The sequence below is a fragment of the Cervus elaphus genome, chromosome 31 (assembly GCF_910594005.1).
Source record: "Cervus elaphus chromosome 31, mCerEla1.1, whole genome shotgun sequence".
NCBI lineage: Eukaryota > Metazoa > Chordata > Mammalia > Artiodactyla > Cervidae > Cervus > Cervus elaphus.
Window position 1 is genome coordinate 23,392,741 of NC_057845.1, and position 23,504 is coordinate 23,416,244.

Below are 23,504 nucleotides of genomic sequence, written 5' to 3' on the forward strand. Positions count from 1 at the left end.
GACATTTGTCAATCCAAAGAAATAGTCTAAATTGTGCAGACCTATATCATGGCATCTGGTCCCATCACTTCATGGCAAATAGATGGGGAAACAGTGGAAACAGTGTCAGACTTTATTTTTGGGGGCTCCAAAATCACTGCAGATGGTGATTGCAGCCATGAAATTAAAAGACACTTACTCTTGGAAGGAAAGTGATGACCAACCTAGATAGCATATTAAAAAGCAGAGACATTACTTTGCCAACAAAGGTCCATCCTGTCAAGGCTATGCTTTTTCCAGTGGTCATGTATGGATGTGAGAGTTGGACTATAAAGAAAACTGAGCGCCAAATAATTGATGCTTTTGAACTGTGGTGTTGGAGAAGACTCTTGAGAGTTCCTTGGACTGCAAGGAGATCCAACCAGTCCATCCTAAAAGAGATCAGTCCTGGGTGTTCATTGGAGGGACTGATGCTGAAGCTGAAACTCCAATACTCTGGCCACCTCATGCGAAGAGTTGACTCATTGGAAAAGACCCTGATGCTGGGAGGGATTGGGGGCAGGAGGAGCAGGGGATGACAGAGGATGAGTTGGCTGGATGACATCACTGACTCTATGGACGTGAGTTTGAGTAAACTCCGGGAGTTGGTGATGGACAGGGAGGCCTGGCGTGCTGCGATTCATGGGGTCGCAGAGAGTTGGACACGACTGAGTGACTGAACTGAACTGAACTGAATAGAGTTGACTTACCCATCTACTCATCAAATACTTCCTGACCTCTTTCTGTGCCAGATACTACACTAGCGCTAGCAACAGAGCTGGCTTCTGCTTTCTACCTAACCAAAACAAAGAAACAAATAAAGGAGGTTGAAAAAAAACCTTCAAGTACCTATGTGCTTTTAGTTGGAGAAGGCCCTCTCTGGAGGTGACGTGGAGGCTGATACTTTAAGAATGATAAGGAGCTGGTCTGCTGAAAATTAACAGAAGAGCACTTCAAACAAAAGAGAGGACTTGACCAGAAGCCCAAGATGGAAAAGAACTGGACAATGTCCAAGCACGAAGAGAAGACCAGTGTGAATAAATCAGGGAGAGAAAGGAGACTAGCGTGCACAGGCCAAGGCCAGAGATGTCCAGGCCTTTCTGTTCATGAGAAAGACTACAGAGTTTGTTTTCAAAGTGCAATTACAAATCCACAGTTAAATGTTATCACCAAATCTAAGTGAAAGCAGAACTGAATTCTTCTGTAGAAATTTCCCTTGGTTGGTGGCTGAGGATAAACTGCATATTCAAATATCAGACAGCATGTGACAATGAGAGGAGTGCAGGTTAGACTGGTCGTTACACGTGTATCAGCTTTGGAAACCAGTGGCTAGACATGGTGTCAAGAAGTTGGGTCACCCTGTGACCACAATCTAGAATGAAAGGAAGACTTGAAAGCCTAGGGACCTACTGCTTTTCTGCCTTTGTATTTGAAGGAGAGAGGATGAAACTAGCATTAGCTGAGGTCTTTTTTTGTATCAGGAATTTTACACGTATTGTCTCATTTAATCCCAACAATAATTTCATGAGGAAACATTATTTTCCCCTTTTACCCATAAAAGAATTTCAAAATCGGAGAAGTCAAATGTTGCACTCCAGTTTATATAGCTTGACTGAACTCAAAGCTATGCCCATCTTCTAAAGTCCACAAGCTGTCATCACATCACATGCCTCCATGGTTGGGTGACAGGTGGAAACGTGGACCCCCAAGCCAGGCTTGTTCAGCAGAGGTCTAGTAACCAGAGGCTGTGACTCTTTCGAGGTTGCTTATGGTGATTGGAATCCCATGCCCTTAAAAATCAAAGAATTCTCTTTTTCCAAAGAGATATCTGGTTTCAATTAACCAGTTAGTTTTCTTAGGCTTCAGGGCATCAATGTTAACTCAGCTATTTGCTTCACCACACTAGTTGATTGACAAAGAAAAACAGACTTTTCTTTCATTTTTCACAAGTATAACTGCAAAAGTTATGGAAAGTTTTCTTATTCAAGAAGAGAATGGAATTGAATTGTGGGTAATGTTCTTGTAAAATCCTGTAAATGATCACTTGATTTCTCCCTTCTCAGAAATGACAATACAAATGCCTTAAAATTAGAATGCAGGAAGGCTTCTGAGGACCCATGCCTTGCTGTGGCTTCACGCTTTAGGTGGAAACCTCGGTCTACGTGCTGGGTCAGGGAGGGCAATGTGTACCTATTTATACCATACTTGTTCTCCTAAGAACTTCTACCATTACTCTTGAATTAAAAGGTAAAAATGGAATTTCATCTAAATAAAACACATATATACATACATATACACACATGTATACATACTGTATAAATACATATATATACATATGCATATATATAATGTATGTGTATATATATGATATAAAATTTGACTTTGCTATAGTAGACATTAAAAACATTCACCATAATCATGTTCCACTCCATTTCTTTTGTAATTAAGCTGATATGCAATTAAAGTATTTTATTTTATAATTATAGTCAGAGTTGAAGAAATGATCACATTAGGGGTTTTGGTTGTCTAAGTAAGAGGCTAGACAGCTACTAACATTTACAACTTTACAATTTTAACATGGTTTCAAATGTTAAGGAATGAAAAATACTCTGATCACTCTTAAATCTGCTATAAATTTTTCTGGCAAGTGTAAGTAGAAAGGAAAAAAAGTAATTTTGTACTTCCTGTTTAAGAATAGATTTCTGAAGAAAGGAAGCTCTTATATATCTCTCCAGGAATATTTTGTTAATTACATTTTTTTTTGGTAGTTAGAGGAAATCATGGTCTATTGATCAGCATAGTCTACCTTCCTCCTGTGCTTCCGGGGAAAAAAGTACAAACTAAGCAGAGAATTTTTTGGCTTTAGAAGTACTTTTAAGCCTACATTTTTAAACTGAATGAAAGACTTTTTAAAATTCTACAATGCTTTGTAATTTTCAAAAGTTTAACACACACAAATTTTGTATAATTCTATGATAATCCTTTTTATTCTTCTACCCCTATATTGCCGCTTTCTCCTTCCTTCTCAACACTGGTAACCACTAGTTTATCCTCTGTATTTGTGAGTCTCCTTCTTTTTTTTTTTTTGTTTTTGTTTTTTTGTTTAAATTGCCCATTGTACTATTTAGATTCCACATGTAAGTGATATCATACAGTATTTGTCTTCCTCTGTCTGATGCATTTCACTTAGCATAATGCCTTCCAAGTCCATCCATGTTGCTAAACATGGCAAAATTTCATTCTTTGCTATAGCTGAGTGGTAGTCCATCAGATATACTTACTACATCTTCTTTATTCATACATCTGTTGATGGACACTTGTGTTGCATGCATACCTTGGCAATTGTAAACAATGCTTCTATGAACATTGGAGTGCATATATATCTTTTTGAATCAGTTTTTTACTTTTTTCAGATACATACCCAGGAATAGGGTTGCTGGTCATATGGTGGTTCTGCTTTTAGATTTTGAGAAATTTCCATACTGTTTGCCACAGTAGCTATGCCAGTTTACACTCCCACAGGCAGGGTAAGAGGTTTCCCTTTTCTCCACATCCTCTCCATCATTTGTTATTATGTTCTTTATGTTAATAGCCATTCTGACAGGTGTGAGGTGATATCTCATTTTTGTTTTGAACCTTATTTCCTTGATGATTAGTGATATTGGGCATTTTTCATGTGCATGTTGTTCATCATGTTGTTCTCTTTGGATATATGTCCATTCAGCTCTTTCACCCATTTTTAAATTGGGTTCTTTGGATTTTTTGCTGTTGATTTGTATGACTTGTTTATATATGTTGGATATTAATCCTTTATCAGTCATATTCTTTTCAAATATCTTATCCCATTCAGTGGATATTTGTTTTGTTGATGATTTCCTTTGCTGTGAAAAAACTTTTAGGTTTAATTAGGTCCATTTTCCCATGGAAAAGAAATGCAAAAAGGCAAAATGACCTTCTGAGGAGACCTTACAAATAGCTGTGAAAAGAAGAGAAATGAAAAGCAAAGGAGAAAAGGAAAGATATTCCCATTTGAATGCAGAGTTCCAAAGAATAGCAAGGAGAGATAAGAAAGCCTTCCTCAGCGATCAATGGAAAGAAATAGAGGAAAACAACAGAATGGGAAAGACTAGAGATCTCTTCAAGATAATTAGAGACACCAAGGGAACATTTCATGCAAAAATTGGCTTGATAAAGGAGAGAAATGGTATGGACCTAACAGAAGCAGAAGAGGTGGCAAGAATTAAGAAGAGGTGGCAAGAATACACAGTAGAACTGTACAAAAAAGATCTTCATGACCCAGATAATCACGATGGTGTGATCATTCACCTAGAGTCAGACATCTTGGAATGTGAAGTCAAGTGGGCCTTAGAAAGCACCACTATGAACAAAGCTAGTGGATGTGATGGAATTCCAGTTGAGCTATTTCAAATCCTGAAAGATGATGCTGTGAAAGTGCTGCACTCAAGATGCCAGCAAATTTGGAAAACTCGGCAGTGGCCACAGGACTGGAAAACGTCAGTTTTCATTCTAATCCCAAAGAAAGGCAATGCCAAAGAATGCTCACACTACCACATAATTGCACTCATCTCACATGCTAGTAAAGTAATGCTCAAAATTCTCCAAGCCAGGCTTCAGCAATACATGAACCATGAACTTCCAGATGTTCAAGCTGTATTTAGAAAAGGCAGAGGAACCAGAGATCAAATTGCCAACATCTGCTGGATCATTGAAAAAGCAAGAAAGTTCCAGAAAAACATCTATTTCTGCTTTATTGACTATGCCATAGCCTTTGACTGTGTGGATCACAGTAAACTGTGGAAAATTAAGAAGGAGATGGGAATACCAGACCACCTGAGCTGCCTCCTGAGAAACCTATATGCAGGGTCAGGAAGCAACAGTTAGAACTGGACATGGAACAACAGACTGGTTCCAAATAGGAAAAGGAGTACATCAAGGCTGTATATTGTCACCCTGCTTATTTAACTTATATGTAGAGTACATCATGAGAAACGCTGGGCTGGAAGAAGCACAAGCTGGAATCAATATTGCCAGGAGAAATATCAATAACCTCAGATATGCAGACGACACCACCCTTATGGCAGAAAGTGAAGAGGAACTAAAAAGCCTCTTGATGAAAGTGAAAGAGGAGAGTGGAAAAGTTGGCTTAAAACTCAACATTCAGAAAACTAAGATCATGGCATCCAGTCCCATCACTTCATGGGAAATAGATGGGGAAACAGTGGAAACAGTGTCAGATTTTATTTTGGGGGGCTCCAAAATCACTGCATATGGTGATTACAGCCATGAAATTAAAAGATGCTTACTCCTTGGAAGGAAAGTGATGACCAACCTAGATAGCATATTAAAAAGCAGAGACATTACTTTGCCAACAAAGGTCCATCCTGTCAAGGCTATGGTTTTTCCACTGGTCATGTATGGCTGTCAGAGTTGGACTGTGAGGAAAGCTGAGTGCCGAAGAATTGATGCTTTTGAACTGGTGTTGGAGAAGACTCTTGAGAGTCCCTTGGACTGCAAGGAAATCCAACCAGTCCATTCAAAAGATCAGTCCTGGATGTTCATCAGAAGGACTGATGCTGAAGTTGAAACTCCAATACTTTGGCCACCTCATGCGAAGAGTTGACACATTGGAAAAGACCCTGATGCTGGGAGGGATTGGGGGCAGGAGGAGAAGGGGACGACAGAGGATGAGATGGCTGGATGCCATCACCGACTCTATGGACATGATTTTAAGTAAACTCCGGGAGTTGGTGATGGACAGGGAGGCCTGGCGTGCTGCAGTTCATGGGGTTGCATAGAGTTGGACATGACTGAGTGACTGAACTGAACTGAACTGAGGTCCTATTTATTTTTGCTTTTGTTTCCTTTACTCTAGGAGATAGACCCCCAAAATAGTACTGTGATTCATGTCAAAGAATGCTTTGCCTATGTTTCTTCTAGGAGTTTTGCAGTATTTGGTCTTACACTTAGATCTTTAATCCATTTTGAGTTTCTTTATGTAGGTAGTGTTAGAAAATGTTCCAAATTCATTCTTTTACATGTATCTGTCCAGTTTTCCCAGCACCATTTATTGAAGAGACTATCTTTTCTTCACTTTATAATCTTGCCTTCTTTGTCATCAGTTAATTGACTATAGGTGTGTGGATTTATTTCTGGGCTCTCGGTCCTGTTTCGTTGATCTATGTGTCTGTTTTCATTCTGGTACCAAAATACCAAGTATTTTGCTTACTGTAGCTTTTCAGTATTGTCTGAAGTCAGAGTATGATTCCTCCAGCTCCATTCTTCTTTCTCAAGATTATTTTGGCTACTCAGTCTTTTGTGTTTCCATACAAATTTTTAATTTATTTGTTCTAGTTCAGTGAAAAATACGATGGATATTTTGCTAGGAACTGTATTGGATAGCTGGATTGCTTTGGAACGTGTGGTCATTTTAACAATACTAATTCCTCCAAGCCCATCTCTATATCATTGGATATATCTTTCCATGTGTTCATGTCATCTCCAATTTCTTTCATCAGTGTTTTATAGTTTTCTGAGTATGGGTCTTTTCCTTCCTTAGGTAGATTTACCCCCAGGTATTTTATCCTTTTTGATGCAATGGTAAATGGAGTTGTTTCCTTAATTTCTCTTCCTGATAATTTATTGTTAGTGTATAGAAATGCAACAGACTTTTGTATATTAATTTTGTATCTTGAAGCTTTACTAAATTCATTGATGAACTCTAGTAATATTCTGGTGGCATCTTTAAGATTTTCTATGTATTGAATCAAGTCATCTGCAAACAGGGACAGTTTCACTTTTTCTTTTACAATTTGGATTCTTTTTTTTTCCTTTTGTTCTTTTATTGCTGTGGCTTACACTTGCAAACTATGTTGAGTAAAAGTGGCTATGTTGAATAAAAGTGGTGAGAGTGGACATACTTATCTTATACCTGATCTTAAAGAAAAACAGGGAATTTTAATAGTACATGTACTATACCCAGATAAAAATTAATTTAAAAATATGTTTGTGCAAAGTTAATTCAATTTATGCAGTCGGTATTGTATATTATGAACAGAATTTCCTTTTAGCCTAATAAGATATGATTCAAGAAGTACAGGATTATATTCTTAGTTTAAAAATTGCTTTGAAGAATTTCAATAAAACATTTCTTAATTGTTTTAGACTACAGATAATGGAAAGGTAAACTATTTTCACAGGATACTGTATTTCTGTGCTTGTGAGAAGAATCTACAAATATGGAGAGAACACAATTACTTAAATGTGAGAATGGATTTCTACTGAAAGACTTTATATTTGTTCTTGCCTTCTTCCTACTGTGTAATGCAGTAGCCATGTTTATATCAATCTTAAAAATTATAAAATTTGAGTGGCAGGACAGGGATCAGCTTTATGTAATTAGGAATTTAGCAAGTAAGATAGGGACACACATATTTTCAAGGGCAAAATGAAGAAGAGAGTTGGAGATGATAAAAATGTGAATAGTTGGAAAAACTAGACTCTGCTTAAATATAGCATATAATCCACATAAATCTACCAAAAAGATGCAAACCTATTAAGATAAAGGCATTTGATAAAAGAATAGACTAGATGTCAATTAATGTTTTGATGATGGAGGGTGAATGGAGGATTGGAGAAAGTCAATCTCAAAACCTGCAGGAAAGGATGCTGCAATGAAGTGAGTCTGTGTACACCAAAGTGCCCCTCAGAGCGTCAGTATTTGAAGCCTGCAAGGAAGCTCCCCTACTCCCCCAGAGTTCACTCAGGACATGGGAGGATTATTAGTAGGAGAATAATCCTGATGATCTCAGAGAACAAAATTCCAGAACCTGTCATCTAAGGGTCTTCTGATAATATGGCTTGATTTTTCTATGATGCTCTTAGCAATGTATCCATAGCCAAAACTCACTAGACATTTGAAGAAAGCCTCAAAGGTGAAAGCCCGACAAAGCAAACAGAAGAAAGAAATCAGAAAGAAACGAAGACAACCAAAGGAACAGGAGGAAATTATAAAATGGTAATCAATCACCTCAGAAAGATAAGAGAATATATTCCATTTATTTATTTAGTTCTTAGTGTTTAGTATATGCCAGTCACTTTTCTACTAACTTTATAATGGTGTCTTATTTAATCCTCATAGCAATTCCTTCGAGGTAGAACTACTGTCCATTTTAAGGAAAGGTCAAGTATAGTATACTGGGTTAAGTATAGCCAAGGGCATCTCAGAAAAATTGCAGAGCCTTGATTTAAACCCAAGTAGTCTGTTTGAAGTCCACCCTCTTACCCATTACATTTTACCTTCTTTCCAAGAATTAAGAATAGAATATTCTCAAAGCTTTACTTTTGTTCAGTTAGTTTTTAGAATAGATTACTAAAATATACCCTAGAAATAAAGCTAGGACCTCAAAAATAACCGGTACCCATCTACATTGAACCTCCATTTCATCTCCGTGACTCTCTCCGCTCAAATAAATCATTACATTAAGCGCTATGTTCCTCACTCCTTTATTTTATTTTTTAAAACTATATCTGTATATTTTCTAAAGAGCTTCATGCTATTTAAAATTCTTTTGTGAACTATTCTTCTCTTGCATTTCTAAGATTCATCCATATTGTTGCATGTTAATTGATTTCATTAATTGTTACCACTATATTTTTAAAAAAGAGCAAAGTGTTATGAAAGAAAATAATCAGAAGTTTTACAAAATACATTATAGTTAAAAGAAAACATTTATTATAATAATTAGTAGAGAAGTAATTGAATTTCCTAGAGAGTAAAAAAACGGAAGAAGAAGGAGAAGAGGGAAACAGAGAAATATATCAGAATGAGAATATCAATCAGGGTTTCTAACATTGTCTTATTAAGATTTCCAGAAAGAGAGAACAGAGAAAGAGATGGAGCATTTATTAATGAAACAGACCTTAAAGTTGTGTCTTTCCAGGTTTAAGAACCATTGAGTGAGCAGTACAGGGAATGAAACAGTAATGTGTATTAAGACATATAATATGATGTTTTAGGACATACCAAAGATAAAAGGAATAATATGTATATATTCTTCTCTCTGTGGTGGGGGCAAGGCGGTTAGGAGAAGTTCATCTACAATAAACCGGAATCAAAATAGCATGAGACTTCTCAACAACAACTTTGGAAGCTAGATGACAGTGGAGAGGGCTTCTAAATTCTGAGGAAGAATGAAGCTAGAACAGTAAGTCAAAATTGCTTTCGAATGAAGGATCTACAAGGTCCTAAGGCATTTCCATTAGGGAGCTGTGTTTCTATCAGTGAAAGAGTAGACAAAAAAGATGATGTGAGACTGAGGTCAAAGCGAATCCAAACCAAGAGGTAGTTGAGAATTTCTATTTCAGCCTCAGGATTGCATCCTTAGAGAACAATCAAACCCCACTGAAAGAAGGAAAAAAGACATTTGAAACGTTTGGTCATTTACAATTATAAATATGGTGAGTAAACTTCAATGTTCAAAATAAATCAGTTGATTAATTTGTTGTGGGCATTAATTTGGGATATATTACCCATTATGAACTCCAAAAATAAACAACAAAGGGAACACAAAGCATTATACCTAATTTTACTTATTCATGAACAATAGTTACAAAATAATAATAACTATTGATTTAACTAAATAATTAAAAGGAAGTTGGGGAGTGAAAGGAGTATAAAATCCTCAAGGACAAAACAGGAATCAATAGATAATGTCTAATACATAAATCAAGAAACTATGGGCCTATCCTATAGAAATAATTAATTTAACTGATGAGAAAAATGGTTTTAATACTAGAGGGATCACACAAAGAATTGAAATAAGTCTGGGAAAAATAAAAGGATGTGACAGGGAGCTTCTTTTTTTTTTTTTTTTTTAGGGTAAGCATTTCACTTCTACAAAATATGAAATGACATTTTGAAGTGTAAAAAGGAAACTACAGAAATGTGAAGATTATGACCATAATTTGGGTGTGATATTGAGGCAAGCAAAAACTAATGAGATGAAATGTCAAAGGTTAAGAGAATAATTAATAATTTTTAGAAACATAAAGTGGGTTTCCATAGCTCCAGATCAAGGAGGAAATAAAATACATTTATGATAGTAAGTTTGGATATCAATTCACAGATGGATACTTATCTAAAACCATCATAAGGGAACTTCAGAACCTAGGAAATTTCATAACATGAAGACAAATCTAATCTGTGCTCCTACCTTGATTTTAATAATTGTGAAATTAGAGAAAATGATTTTAATGATAGCATTGAGGGGCTTTTGATTCTTCTTAGAGGCACTACAAAGTAGCTTGGCTTGGGGGAGGACCTTGAAAAGGTAGCAGGTTTGTCCATGTGATGTTAAGTCTTAATTGAATAAGAGGGTTTTAGACTAGTTACATGCTTCCTGGTTTCACATTTTATACATACCTAAAGATTGAAACACTTTCCAACCAGTAGCTCAGCATTACTCTCTCCCACCCTCAAGTAAATCACTCCTATTTTATGTCAGGTCTTTAGCTATAACTATGGTACAGTGATGTTTATGAGGTAAGATTTTGGATTGAATCCTGACTCCACCACTTCCCAGCTGTGCAAACTGGACATGTTACCTAACCTCACCTGGAAGTTGAGAATGATAATGTTCAGTTCAGTTAAGTTCAGTCGCTCAGTCATGTCCAACTCTTTGCGACCCCATGAACTGCAGCACACCAGGCCTCCCTGTCCATCACCAACTCCCGGAGTTTACTCAAACTCATGTCCATCGAGTCAGTGATGCCATCCAGCCATCTCATCCTGTCGTCCCCTGCTCCTCCTGCCTCTAACCCCTCCCAGCATCAGGGACTTTTCCAATGAGTCAACTGTTCGCATGAGGTGGCCAAAGTACTGGAGTTTCAGCTTCAGCATCAGTCCTTCCAATGAACACCCAGGACTGATCTCCTTTAGGATGGACTGGTTGGATCTCCTTGCAGTCCAAGGGACTCTCAAGAGTCTTCTCCAACACCAGTTCAAAAGCATGAATTCTTTGGCGCTCAGCTTTCTTCACAGTCCAACTCTCACATCCATACATGATAATGTTAGTACCAGCTTATAGAGATTTTTTGACAGTTACATGGGAAATATTAATGAAGCACAGAGCACAATGCCAAGCATATAATAAGTATTCAAAAATGATAGCTATCATTATTATTGTTAACTTTGAAAATGACTTCATGAATGTTAAACCTTTAATCATAAAGGTACGAAATTTTGTTTTATCATTACTTATTGTGGCAACCCCTTAGAAAGTATATATTTATAATTTGTTGAATAACCTGTAATATCCATATAAGAGCTTCCCAGGTGGCTCAGTGATAATCTGCCTGCTAAGCAGGAGACGTGGGTTCAGTCCCTGGGTTGGGAAAGTTCCCTGGAGAAGGACATGGCAATCCACCCCATAATTCTTGCCTGGAAAATCCTATGGACAGAGGACCCTGGTGAGCTACTGTCCATGGGGTTGCAAAAGAGTAGGACACAATTTAGTGACTAAACAACAACAACAACAACAAATTTGCATATATTTTAATCAAATCCCCCTAGTTGTTTTAGTCACTGATGAACTGGTCCTCCTCATTTTTGTTTACTGAGTCTCCTCTTATATTGTTTCAAACATCTTGTCATGCATAGATGTGACCTAAGATGTTCTTTGTCTCTTTCAAAACAGCTTTTTGCTGTATGATTCTTTAGGTTCACCATGCATCTCAGACTGTTAATCTTCTTTGTTTATATCATGTTTCTATTTCTCCTACAGCTAAGATAGTGAGATAATGCACTACATTATCTCTTAAGAAATTTAAAATAAGAAATAGTGTCACAGGGCCAACTTCTCTCCCACGAGGCTTCCCAAGATACCTAAGGTGCGACCAGCAGCTCTCCTCTATCAGAAACATAATGTGTTGAGCATATCAAGAGTGGACCCTTCGGGATAACCACCCTTTGGGATAACCTTGTGGGATTATCCACCATGACTTTTTTTAAATATTTATAGTGAGAAACAGCAACTGCAGAGTTTCAGGGACTTGTTGTCCTTATGAACAATGCATTCTCTTTCTGCTGACGGGAATTAATCTGAATCTGAATTTGATTTGAATTTTATTATTACATCTTAGCAATCTGCCAGTAAATATTTTTTGGACTGCTGAAACAACTCTTTTATGTCTCACTTTACTTTCTCATCAAATACACCACAATAGCTGTCATCAGTTTGCGATTTCTTTAAAATTTTGACGTACCCACTATGACGCAGAGGTTGTAACTGACATACATGCCACAAAGTCCCAGCCTTTTTTCACCTTGCCTAGGTTAAGACCATTAAGGTAATGTGTGAAAACAAAGCATCAAGACTTTGCTCTTTTGCAATTTCCCTGTTTCAGAATATTTCTTAAGCAACATGTGGTTTAGTGGTCCAGTCATGATAGGGAATTTTTGTGCTCTGTACTGACTTTCTACCTCATTCCTGCTCTATATACCTTTGACTTTAGAACTTGCTGTATCACTCTGGGTGAGTCATTAAACATTTACATGGATCCAGAATTCCATAAAATAGAAGATAATTGATCACAACATTCATTACTGTCTCATCTGAGGTTTTTTGAGAGCTAAGATGTTTAATACAGATTGTAACAGAACCTCAAATGTCATATATGTCTTTTAGTCTCCAGAAATCATTTTTTCTTGAGTAGAACAGGAGGTTGGAAAATTGCTTCTCCCACCTTTAATTCTGAGGGTCAAGTTCCAGTATTATTTACATTTTAAATATTTCTTAGAGTCTTAATGATGATAAAACGCTTAGAGATCATGGTAAGATTTTCTTCAGGTTCAATCCCTGGGTCGGAAAGATCCCCTAGAGAAGGAAATGGCCATGCATTCCAGTATTCTTGTGTTGGAAAATCCCATGGACAGAGGAGACGGGCAGGCTATAGTCCATGGGATTGCAAAGAGCTTGGCCCAACTGAGCACACACGCACAAGCTGCTAGAGGGAACACTTTTAAAAACTGCGGATGGTCCAGCTATGGTCACCATGGATGTGACCGTTCTCTGTTCTTTAGTTATCACTGTAGAAATATAATCTATAGAAAACATTATCCCAAGCAAAACTATTCGAAAGCTTCTGCCTCTTTAAGATCCATGAACATTTCTTGATATAAAACATCTCTTACATAAGGAATTCTTTATTGGCATTTCCTTTTATTCTCACCAAAACCCTAACATGTAGTAAGCGCATTATCATTCCCATGTTATTGACCAAACTCCGCAATTGAGTTAAATTTCTATTCACAGATGAAAGAATGGGGGCACAGAGGTTGCAAGCATTTCAGTAAGGAATAAATTTTTTTCATGACTTTCAATTTCTGAAGAGTTTGGGTTTTTTGTTTGTTTGTTTGTTTTACTTAGATCACTGCTTTAACTTAGTCCCCAACAGAAAGTTTGAAAAGAAGCATAGTTTTAGGGAATTACCCAACTTCAGAGTACTCAGGTCTTTCAGTGTCAGACTCTTTGTCACTATTTGGAAAACAGCAGCCTGATAACTCTTGAAAAATATAATCTTGCTCTTAATATCCAGTAGGAGAAGCATACTAACTATAATCTTGACAAGTGTATTCCTTCGATTCTGTTACAGAACATAAACTATATTTTAGCTAGTCAGGTGGCTTGATATATTATCAGACAGCACAGAACAGACAATTTAACATTTGGTAAATGAATCAGTGAAATTTGAACACTAGAACTGGGTTTCGGGGAGGAGGAGCTTAGAGGTATGAGTAAAGACTGAGAAATAAGAGTCAGTTGACTTTTCACCTAGAAAAGCCGCTCATTAAGAATATGGTACCACTGTTTTTCAACTCAGGGGTTTTATAAACAAAATCTAGGTTGATTCCCTTCACAAGCTGGTTTTAATAGAAGTGGAGTTTCAGACATTTTACAAGTCTCCCTTTGGTAAATCCCTAATTAATAAGAAAGCTTGAACTTCTTGCTTTTACTTTCCTGGGTATGTTGGTTTTGACATTATAGTAAAAATGCTAAATCCTTTAGTTTGATGGGGAAATACTTTCTAAGTCATATTAGCTCTACTCCAGGACTATTAAATAAGGACTTGGGATGCTTCATTTGAAGGTACCATTGATCCACTGGATCACTGCTCTATTAGCAATTATCAACATATGGCAATGCAGTTTGTAGCAGAAAGACATCTGGTTAATTGAGGGTTCAGTTTAATTGATTTTCTTATTAATCAGGAATTTACAACATAAGGAGTTTCCCTGGTGGCTCAGACGGTAAAATAGTCTGCTTCTAATGCTGGAGACCCAGGTTCGATCCCTGGGTGGGGATGATCCCCTAGAGAAGGAAATGGCAACCCACTCCAGTACTCTTGCCTAGAAAATTCCATGGCTGGAGAAAACTCATAGGCTATAGTCCATGGGGTCGAAAAGAGTCAGATACAACTGAGCTTCTTCACTTTCACTTTCACTTTACAGCCTAGTAATGTGTTCACAAAGTAACAATATGCATAATCATTTACTTCTGGATTCATATTACTATTTATATGAATTTCATCCATCCTGTTTTTTAAAATGTGCATATATGCTTTAAATAGGATTAGTATTCTTTAAAATCTAGTTTATTACATCTTCCAATAAGGTTTACATAGGAATGCAAAGTTGACTACCCTGAGTATTCTCTTCATTTTTTACATACTATAAAGTTCACATCTCAAGTTTTGCTTCATTTATTAGCTCAGATGTTTTCTTCTCTCTACTTATCTCTATCTATCTCTCTACCTATCTCTCTACCTATCTCTCTACCTATCATCTCTCTATCTCACGGAATGTGTTACAGATTTTTATTTTTTTATAAACTGAAAAAATGTGTGTTATTTTGAAATCTTCATGGCCCTTATAACTGTAGGCATGCTGAAGTGTGAGGTTTAGGGATCTACCTCATAGAATATAGCAAGAACAGAATGTTAGAAAGTTACCAAAGAATTTCTGTAAAAAAAAAAAAAAAAAAAAAACTTTACCCATGTAGATGTGAAGTCATATCCTGACCAAAAAGAGGAAGTGGCAGGTTACTAGACTCAAACTTCTCTGCGGCCGTATATCATAGACAGCGCACTGCTGACAGTCAGTCATTTCTGTAGCAACAGAAAGTGCACTCATTTGGAGTAGTGTGAATTCAAAATGCTGAAGAGAAAACCATCCAATGTTTCAGAGAAGGAAAAACATCAAAAGCCTAAGGTATGGTGATTTCATCCATACTCAAACAAAACCAAGCTATTTAATAGAACGCACACAGAGACACATGGTTTTTTTCTGCCCGTAAGAAATCAATTCAACCATATGGTTGAAAGTTTCATGGCAAATATGGGAAAAACTGAATCGAACATTAGCTGTTAAATGATACCTGACAATTATTGTCTATGTAATTTTATCTTATAGGGCATATTTGATTATTTACAACTGTAACTGAACTCTGAGCTCATACTGTCAACTCCATGGAAATCATTTTGGTGATCTCTGTTTGAAAGACTGATATTATGAAATCTTTGTGTATATTCTTAATAACTATAAAGGTGGCAAAGTCTATTTAAAAATCTACCAAGTACATTTTATTTCTTACAGTCTCAGGCTTTCATAATACATTATGAGAAGGTTACAAAATGGAGATGTTTTGATTGAATACTTGATGTTTTTCATTTCTTCAGACTAAAATATTACAGCTTATTATAGAGGCTATTTTTGCTACTTTCTCTCTTGAACTAGCTCCACTACTTGAGAGGGGACTGGGTTGTTTGGGAAGCATCAAAGCTCCATATATGTATAGATTTGTGAACTGATTCTATTTGAAATGTTATTCTATTCTTTGTCCTGAAAATAATTGCTAACTACTACTTAAAAATAGGGTATGAGATAACAAAGTTTGGATTCTATTGTATGACTCTAAATTAGTTTCATTAGTATCATAAAGGAAAATATCTCTGAAATACTGGTGTCAGTGAATTTTTCCAAAACCTATACATTTGTTTAGTTTCTTAGGTAAGCATTTTAAATATGTCTGTAAATAAACAATAACTGTGGTCAAATGTCTTTTTAGAGGGTTGATTTATTATCTATTACTGGAATTTATTTGCTTGGTACCTTCCAGAGAGAAAGGAATTGGTAATTGATTGTGAACTTTTGAATTGTCATGGCATTGAACAATAGTCAATATTTTATGTTTTATAACTCTTTGCAAGTTACCACAAAACCTCTCTGAAGGAAACTAAAAATAAATGATTTCTGATATTTGGAAACTGAGAATAAATGATTTCCAATATTAATTTTTTTTGGAAAAAAAAAAGATCTGATAAAGGATAGGCAAGCATTTCTACTTAAATATAGCTGGAAAGCATATCATGATTTCTGTCTTTTCCCCTAGTAGAATAAAAATGCAAGGTAACATTTCCCAAAGAGTATAACAAGCATTGCTTACCTTTCTATTTAAGATTAATTTTATACAAAATTTGCTGGATTAAATGAAACCAATATTGAGTTGACAAAACTAGGTTTTAGGGAAATCACAAAAGTTAATTCAAAGCAGTGGTTTTCATCCAAGTATTTACAATTTAAAGTTAGAGTACCTCATAAGAACCCTATTATGTAGTGAGCTATCATATTTATGTCATGGAACAACTTTCAAAATGATATTTTAGTCTATGATTATCTTTTGCTTTAATTGCAGGGACTATTGTAATAGAAGCAGAATATTGTTCATATTACTGAGTTTCTTACTCATAAAAGTAAAAATATATTTGATAAAGTATATATCTGAGAGCAAAATATATCACAGAAAATAGTCATATTGGAAACATTTTTTGTTGTGAATGGATTCCTGTTTTCTTTAGATGGATGTTTTCATTTTATATGAATTTAAAGAGGTATTTGAATGTATATGAAAAAGTATTGTTCATACATTCCAACTAAACCCTTTCCTTTTAATATGGAGTTAATATTTTTTTCTAATTATTATAATTCTGTCTTAGAAACAACTTTGCTTTAATACATATTTATTTTACTGGGTAATTTTCTTTATGTATTTTATGGAAAAAGAGCCAAATCCAGAAGAGATGGTGGAGATTCCTACAAATAAATGACTAGTAGAATGAGGATTTCAAATTCTTTATTGACTAGGAGGGAACATAGGGCCTGTGTCCAGAAAGAGAGAATAGAACCATCAAGAAACCAGTCTGAAATATAGGCAATAGTCTACATGGATTAACTGCATCTAGACAATCATGCACATCTCCTGACCCAGAAACGTACATTCTTTGTGCTGCAGTTTTTAGCATACATACTCAGTCGTGTCTGACACTTTGCGACCCTGTGGACTATAGACTGCCCAGCTCCTCTGCCCCTGGGATTTTTCAGGCAAGAATACTGGAGTGGGTCTCCTTTTCCTCCTCCAGAGGATCTTCCCAACCCAGGGATCAAAGCTTGTCTCCTACATTGGCAGGCGGATTCTTTACCACTGAGCTATCTGGGAAGCCCCCTTGTGCTGTATTCTTTCAAAATTTCTGAGAGAGATTTCCTTGTTTTTCAGTTGTAAGTGCTAAAGTAGGTAAGAAGCAACCACATTAGAAATGAGGAAACTATTATTGAGTCACGCAGTTCATGTTAACTCCTGTGGCTTCTAGTCTGGGTGACCTAATGTGCTGCTGTGCTTACTTGCTCAATTGTGTCCAACTCTTTGTGACCCCGTGGACTGTATCCCACCAGGCTCCTCTGTCCATGAGGATTCTCCAGGCAAGAATACTGGAGTGGGTTGTCATGTCCTTCTCCAGGGGATCCTTCTGACCCAGGGATGGAACCCCCATCTCCTGCATTGGCAGGAGGATTATTTATCCACTGGGCCATAGGGGAAACCCCTATACCCAATTCAAAAAATGAATGCGTATTATACCAAACACTACTCCTTAAATATGAATTATGAAACTGTTCATCTGAAATGGAAATAATGTAGAAGGACTTTGTTATTAGTATTTTAAAATATTTTAAAATATGTCCTATGGTTGTAAGATGGTTCAAAACATTCATGGATATATAATGCAGCAATAGGTTTTACAAGCTTATATACAAAATAATTTATTATTTTCTTATGAGATTTATCAGTGTCCATATATCAAAAAAATCAAAACACATTAAAGTACAGTTTTACCATCTATAATTGATTAGTATGTCTTCTTTTTCATCCTTCATTTCTTGATTTCTCCAGTTTTGGTATGGACGCTTTTCTTTAAATAGTTCATAAATAGGACCAATTGCATCCACATGTATTATAACAGATTCATAGTGTAGGTTAAGAAGGAGAGACCAGAAATATTCCATAAGTGAAACTGTTATAATTCATGTCTCACAACTCTCTTTGTGTGTGTGTGTGTGTGTGTGCACACATGCGTGCTAAGTTACTCAGTCTTGTCTGACTCTCTGTGATCCCATGGACTATAGCCTGCAAGGCTCCTCTGTCCATGGAATTTTCCAAGCAAGAATATTGGAGTGGATTACCATTTCCTACTTCAAGGGAACTCTTTATGGGGTATAGGTAAATTCCAAATTAAGAAAGACATTTGATAATTTTCTTTTTGATAAATGATTAATTAGTCTACATTTAGATTAGTCAGTCCAAAATAGCCTTGCTTAACATATTAGAAAGGTACTGTACTTTCCTTTTCAAATTTTGTTTTTACCTTCTCATCACTAGTATCTACTATTTATTGTGATGTAAAAAAATTTAAGCACATCTAGGACTCAGAGTTCAAAATATATAATCTCATTAGTGAAGTGAAGTGAAAGTCACTCAGTCTTGTCTGACTTTTTGTGATTCCATGGATTATACAGTCCATGGAATTCTCCAGGCCACAATACTGGAGTGGGTAGCCTTTCCCTTCTCCAGGGGATCTTCCCAACCCAGGGATCAAACCCAGGTCCCCCACATTGCAGGCGGATTCTTTACCAGCTGAGCCACAAGGGAAGCCCAAGAATACCGGAGTGGGTAGCCTACCCCTTCTCCAGGGGATCTTCCTGACCCAGGAATCAAACTGGGGTCTCCTGCATTGTGGGTGGATTCTTTACCAGCTGAGCTATCAGGGAAGCTCCTGATCTCATTACATTCTATAAATGCTTAAATTATAAAACAAGATTTTCCTTAACTACTTTTTCCAACTGAACTGTGCTAGTTTGCTATGTTTATTATGGGGTTATTACATACCAGTGACTGTGTTTAAGAACTTTTTGTACATTAATTTATTTAATATTTGTAAGGTTTCTGTGACAGAATATCTCTTTTTAGCCTTATAGATGAGAAGATATAGAGGTTAATAAACTTAAACAAAGATACACAGAAAAAAAGCCAAACTGTGTAGTGTGAAATACATATGTCAACTTCCAGTACTCCTTCACTATTATGCCACCATTACAAGCTTAGAGACTGTAGATATTTCTGTCTTAGGTACCAGCTGAATTTTAAGGAAAGCCAGGGCAATGTATCTTTAAGAGCCCCTGTAAGTTGGAAAGGAATTTAGAGGTTCTCTATTCCTGTCTAATTAAATGCAAGAATTCCACCTGTCAAATCCCTCCAGATGCCCACCCAGGCTTTAAAACTAAACTGTAAAACAACAATAAGAACAACTTTGCTAGTATTCAAGTGTTCAGATTGTCAAAAATATCATGATCTAGTATTAAGATAAGTATAAGCATGTACTTCCCTCCTAAATCTAGCATACTTTTAATGAAGGAGGCTCTTCATAAATATTTGTAAAAGGAATGAATTTTCTTGATATCCTGTGTGCAACCTGGTTCAAATATGAATACTGACCAGTACTATGCATTTTCATTATTCCTGTTTGTAAGCCTGTTAGTGTGTACATAAGAAAGTTTGTATGTATGGGTGTAAATACATGTAATTCATTTCTAAGTTTTATTTAAGTTTTAAGAAAGGCTCCAATATGTTGTGCAAGAATCCCTAGAGTGTTCCATTGTTACATAACAAGTAGACCACTGTTCCAGGTCAGGAAATAAGGTAGAAACTTTGAAAATAGAAAAGGAGTAGACCCCACAAAGGAAGCTCTGCCACTGTAATTAGAACAAGTTGACCTCTATTTGGCTGGGATTAATGATCTGTGTTAACAAATTTTAACTGAGGTTTTTCTTTTAGTAAAGGAGACTCAAATACCACTGTTATTTTAAAGGAAAACATTGAAATAATGGCAGTTCTGGAAATAGCGCTTTTTTTTTTTACCATTTTTTAAAATCTAAAGTGCATACTAAATGAGACACCATTAGTGTCACAGATGCTAATTTTCACTAGCAATGACTGAAGTGGCATTCTTTCCCATTTGCATTTGATCCTAGCAATGATGAGAGGTGATGAGTTGATTATGAGTTGTTTTCACTGCACTGCCCGCTGTGCAAATTTATGCTCCTAGACAAGGATGACACATAGTTGTGGCATTAAAGAGCTTTCTTCATTGCTTTTCCTATCAAGACTGTTAAGATATATTTTTAACTCTTATCTAACCAAGTCTAAGAAAAAAGGTGAAGTATTTATATGAACTGGTGCTTACTTTAGACCAAGTAATTGCAAAAAGGCTTATGGAACTCCTTCCTCTAACCTCCAATTTACAGAAAAGAAAACAGCCCTGTAGATATGAAAAGTTTTGCCCAAGATAGCATAGCTGGCAAAAAAAAAATAAAAAAAGTTGATGTGAGCGTATACAAGACAACTTCTTTTCTTCTAAATCTGGGGGTTTCCCATCTGCTCCTCCTTTTTGCGGCTTTCCGATTGGCCCTGGTGGTAAACAACCCGCCTCACAATGCAGAAGACACTAAGAGACATGAGTTTGACCCCTGGATGGGGAAGATACCCTGGAGGAGGAAATGGCAACCCACTCCAGTATTCTTGCCTGGAGAATCCCATGGACAGAGGAGCCTGGCGGCTACAGTCCGTAGGGTTGGTCCATAGGGTTGCAAAGAGTCGGATATTACTGAAGTGACCTAGCATACATGCACTTCTTTTTGCATCAGCATCTGAGGTATAATTTTCAGATTTTAATTTATGTATTTTCAGTTAAACATTTTGGATTTTGAAAGAACGTGATTCCAAGTAAGGTATGCAATATACAATGTAGGTAATACTTTAAATCCACTTTTTTCATTAAAAAAGGGTGGGTATAAATAAATGTTTATTTTTACTTTTGGTTATTATTTCTCTGCGCAACTAAAAAAATCTCTTAAAATGTTCTCTTCACTTATGTATTTAGTTAGTATTTATGCCATAGTTTTCCAATTAATATTTAAAGTAAATTATAATGCAAACCTAAAAACAAATAGCATAAATCAGAAGAAGATAGAGGATAGACCATGGTAGAAAGTATCACTGAGCCACCAAGATTGGGTTGAAGGTGATTCTAAGTACTTGCCACTTATTGTGGTCCTAGAGACTAGCAATATTGGCATTCTAGAAGTTTGTTAGAAAAGCACTGTCTGGCCTACCCCAGGCCTATTAAATCAGAATATACATTGTAATGAGATAACCAGACGTTCTGTAAGGACTTTCAAGTTTGGAAATGATGTCTACATTGTTGTCTCTTAGCCTAGATGCCCATTTGAATCTCTGAAGAGTTTAAAGAAATATCAATTATTGGGTTCCATCTTCAAATATTCTGATTTACCTAATGTGGAATGTGCCATCAAGAATGTTTAAGGTTTTTCCAATCTGGAGATATTTTTTCTACTAATCTCTTCAAAACACTTAGAATTTAATTCGTTCTTTCTTTCTTTCATTCATTCTTTAAAGCAGTATATATCTATTGAGTGTTTACTATGGACAATAATAGACCACATGCTGGGAATACAGTGGTGAATAAAAGAAAAATTCATGTCCTCATAGGATTTATACTTATTAGAGATGACAGACAATAAACAAGATAAATATGTTAACTACATAGTGTGCTAAGTAATGATAAGTGCTAAGAAGAGAAGGAAGAATATGAAATATTTGGGACTAGGGAAGACTTGGTGAAAATGGGACATCTGAAAAGGATCTGAAGGAAATGAAGAGCTGACCATGACACTGAATAAGGAAATATTATTCTAGGCCACAGGAAGAGCAAGATCAAAATTCTGAAGGTGCGAGTAAGTGTCCCTGGTGTATTTGAGAAACAATAAATCAGAATATACAAAGGGAAGAGCAATTACAAACAGTTGGATATAGTGGGTCCTCTAGGTCATTATAAGGATTTGAGCTAGTATTAAAAGATTTTGAGAAGGAAAGAGAAAAATCTGGCTTACATCTTGGTGGGCTTATTCTTGCTTTTGTGTTTCACACACACTGAAGACAGTGAGGGAGGAGGCAGGGCAAAGAGACCCTTTAGGAAGCTATTACAGAAACCAGGAAAGGATGATGGTGACTCATGCAAGAAAAGGGGCAGGGTGGGTGTTGAGAAGATGTTGAGTTGGAGATCTATTTGTACATACTGTAAACATTTGGAGATATAAAAAATGAACTTACACATGGGCTCTAATGGTGGTCAACAGAAATGCTGCCCTGTTCCTGCCCTGTTCTTGCTTCCAGCTCATGTTCATGCGTCAACCTCATCCCTCTGTTCATAGCCACCAGACACTTAGGCCCATATGAATATTCCACTTCCCAAAAGTTTCTACCTCTTTCCTCAAAACACAGCTTTCTATTGGATTTGATTTTCCTTTCTAGGGCACCTTGAATCAGAATAGAGGAACTAATAATTTGCTTATCTCAGCTTGTTTAATTGTTTGAAAGTGGTAAATAATTTTAGGCTTGGAAAATTATCCTCAAACAAAGTACCAATTCACTCTAGCCTTCGCATTTTATTGAATATGAATCTTTAATCAAGTTTTATTCAGGCAAGTAGCAAAGGTTGAGTACCAAATAGACTGGCTATCCTGGAAAAACCACTGTGCCCAGATGGTATATAGAAAGTTCTGAAAATAAATGGTTGAGAGAAATGATGGAAGTGTAGACTCTCCTTGGAAATGTAGGTATTATACCCTACAGGAAGGTACAAAGTCATTACCTTGACTACCAATGCACTGGATTTGCTAAAAATCAATTTAATGAAACACTTATCTCTTTAATCTTTCCTTGCCTTGCTAAGGAGACAAATGGCTTCATTATCCCTGAAGATTATGTGTGTGTGCAGTGTGTGTGTGTCTGTGTGTGTGTGTGTGTTATAATGGAATTAAGCCCATACTCCAAATATCTAAGTTTCCAAATTTAGCATTCCCAAACTAATTCACTTCTCTTTCTTTCCAGTGTTAAGGATTTAGGTGAACTTTTAGAAACAAGACATTTATAATTAGCTTCTTAGTAGAGAACAAAAACGTCCTCCATTAAGAATTGATTAATAAGAATAGAAGAGAGCTTGAA

The 23,504-nt window shown here is 36.3% G+C and overlaps 1 protein-coding gene across 2 annotated transcripts in view; it reads left to right on the forward strand.

Moving 5' to 3' along the window:
• The window catches only part of SAMSN1 (SAM domain, SH3 domain and nuclear localization signals 1), a 93,660-nt gene that overhangs the window by 23,750 nt on the left and 46,406 nt on the right, over positions 1 to 23,504 (forward strand). Inside the window, exon 1 of one of the 2 annotated variants that reach the window (XM_043892978.1) lies at positions 15,162 to 15,304. The exons of the other annotated variant lie outside the window; for it this stretch is intronic. Within the exon in view, the coding sequence (XP_043748913.1) occupies positions 15,248 to 15,304 (57 nt within the window). The 5' untranslated portion in view covers positions 15,162 to 15,247. Of the gene's footprint in view, positions 1 to 15,161; positions 15,305 to 23,504 lie in introns of those variants that run through there. 2 annotated transcript variants of the gene reach the window in all.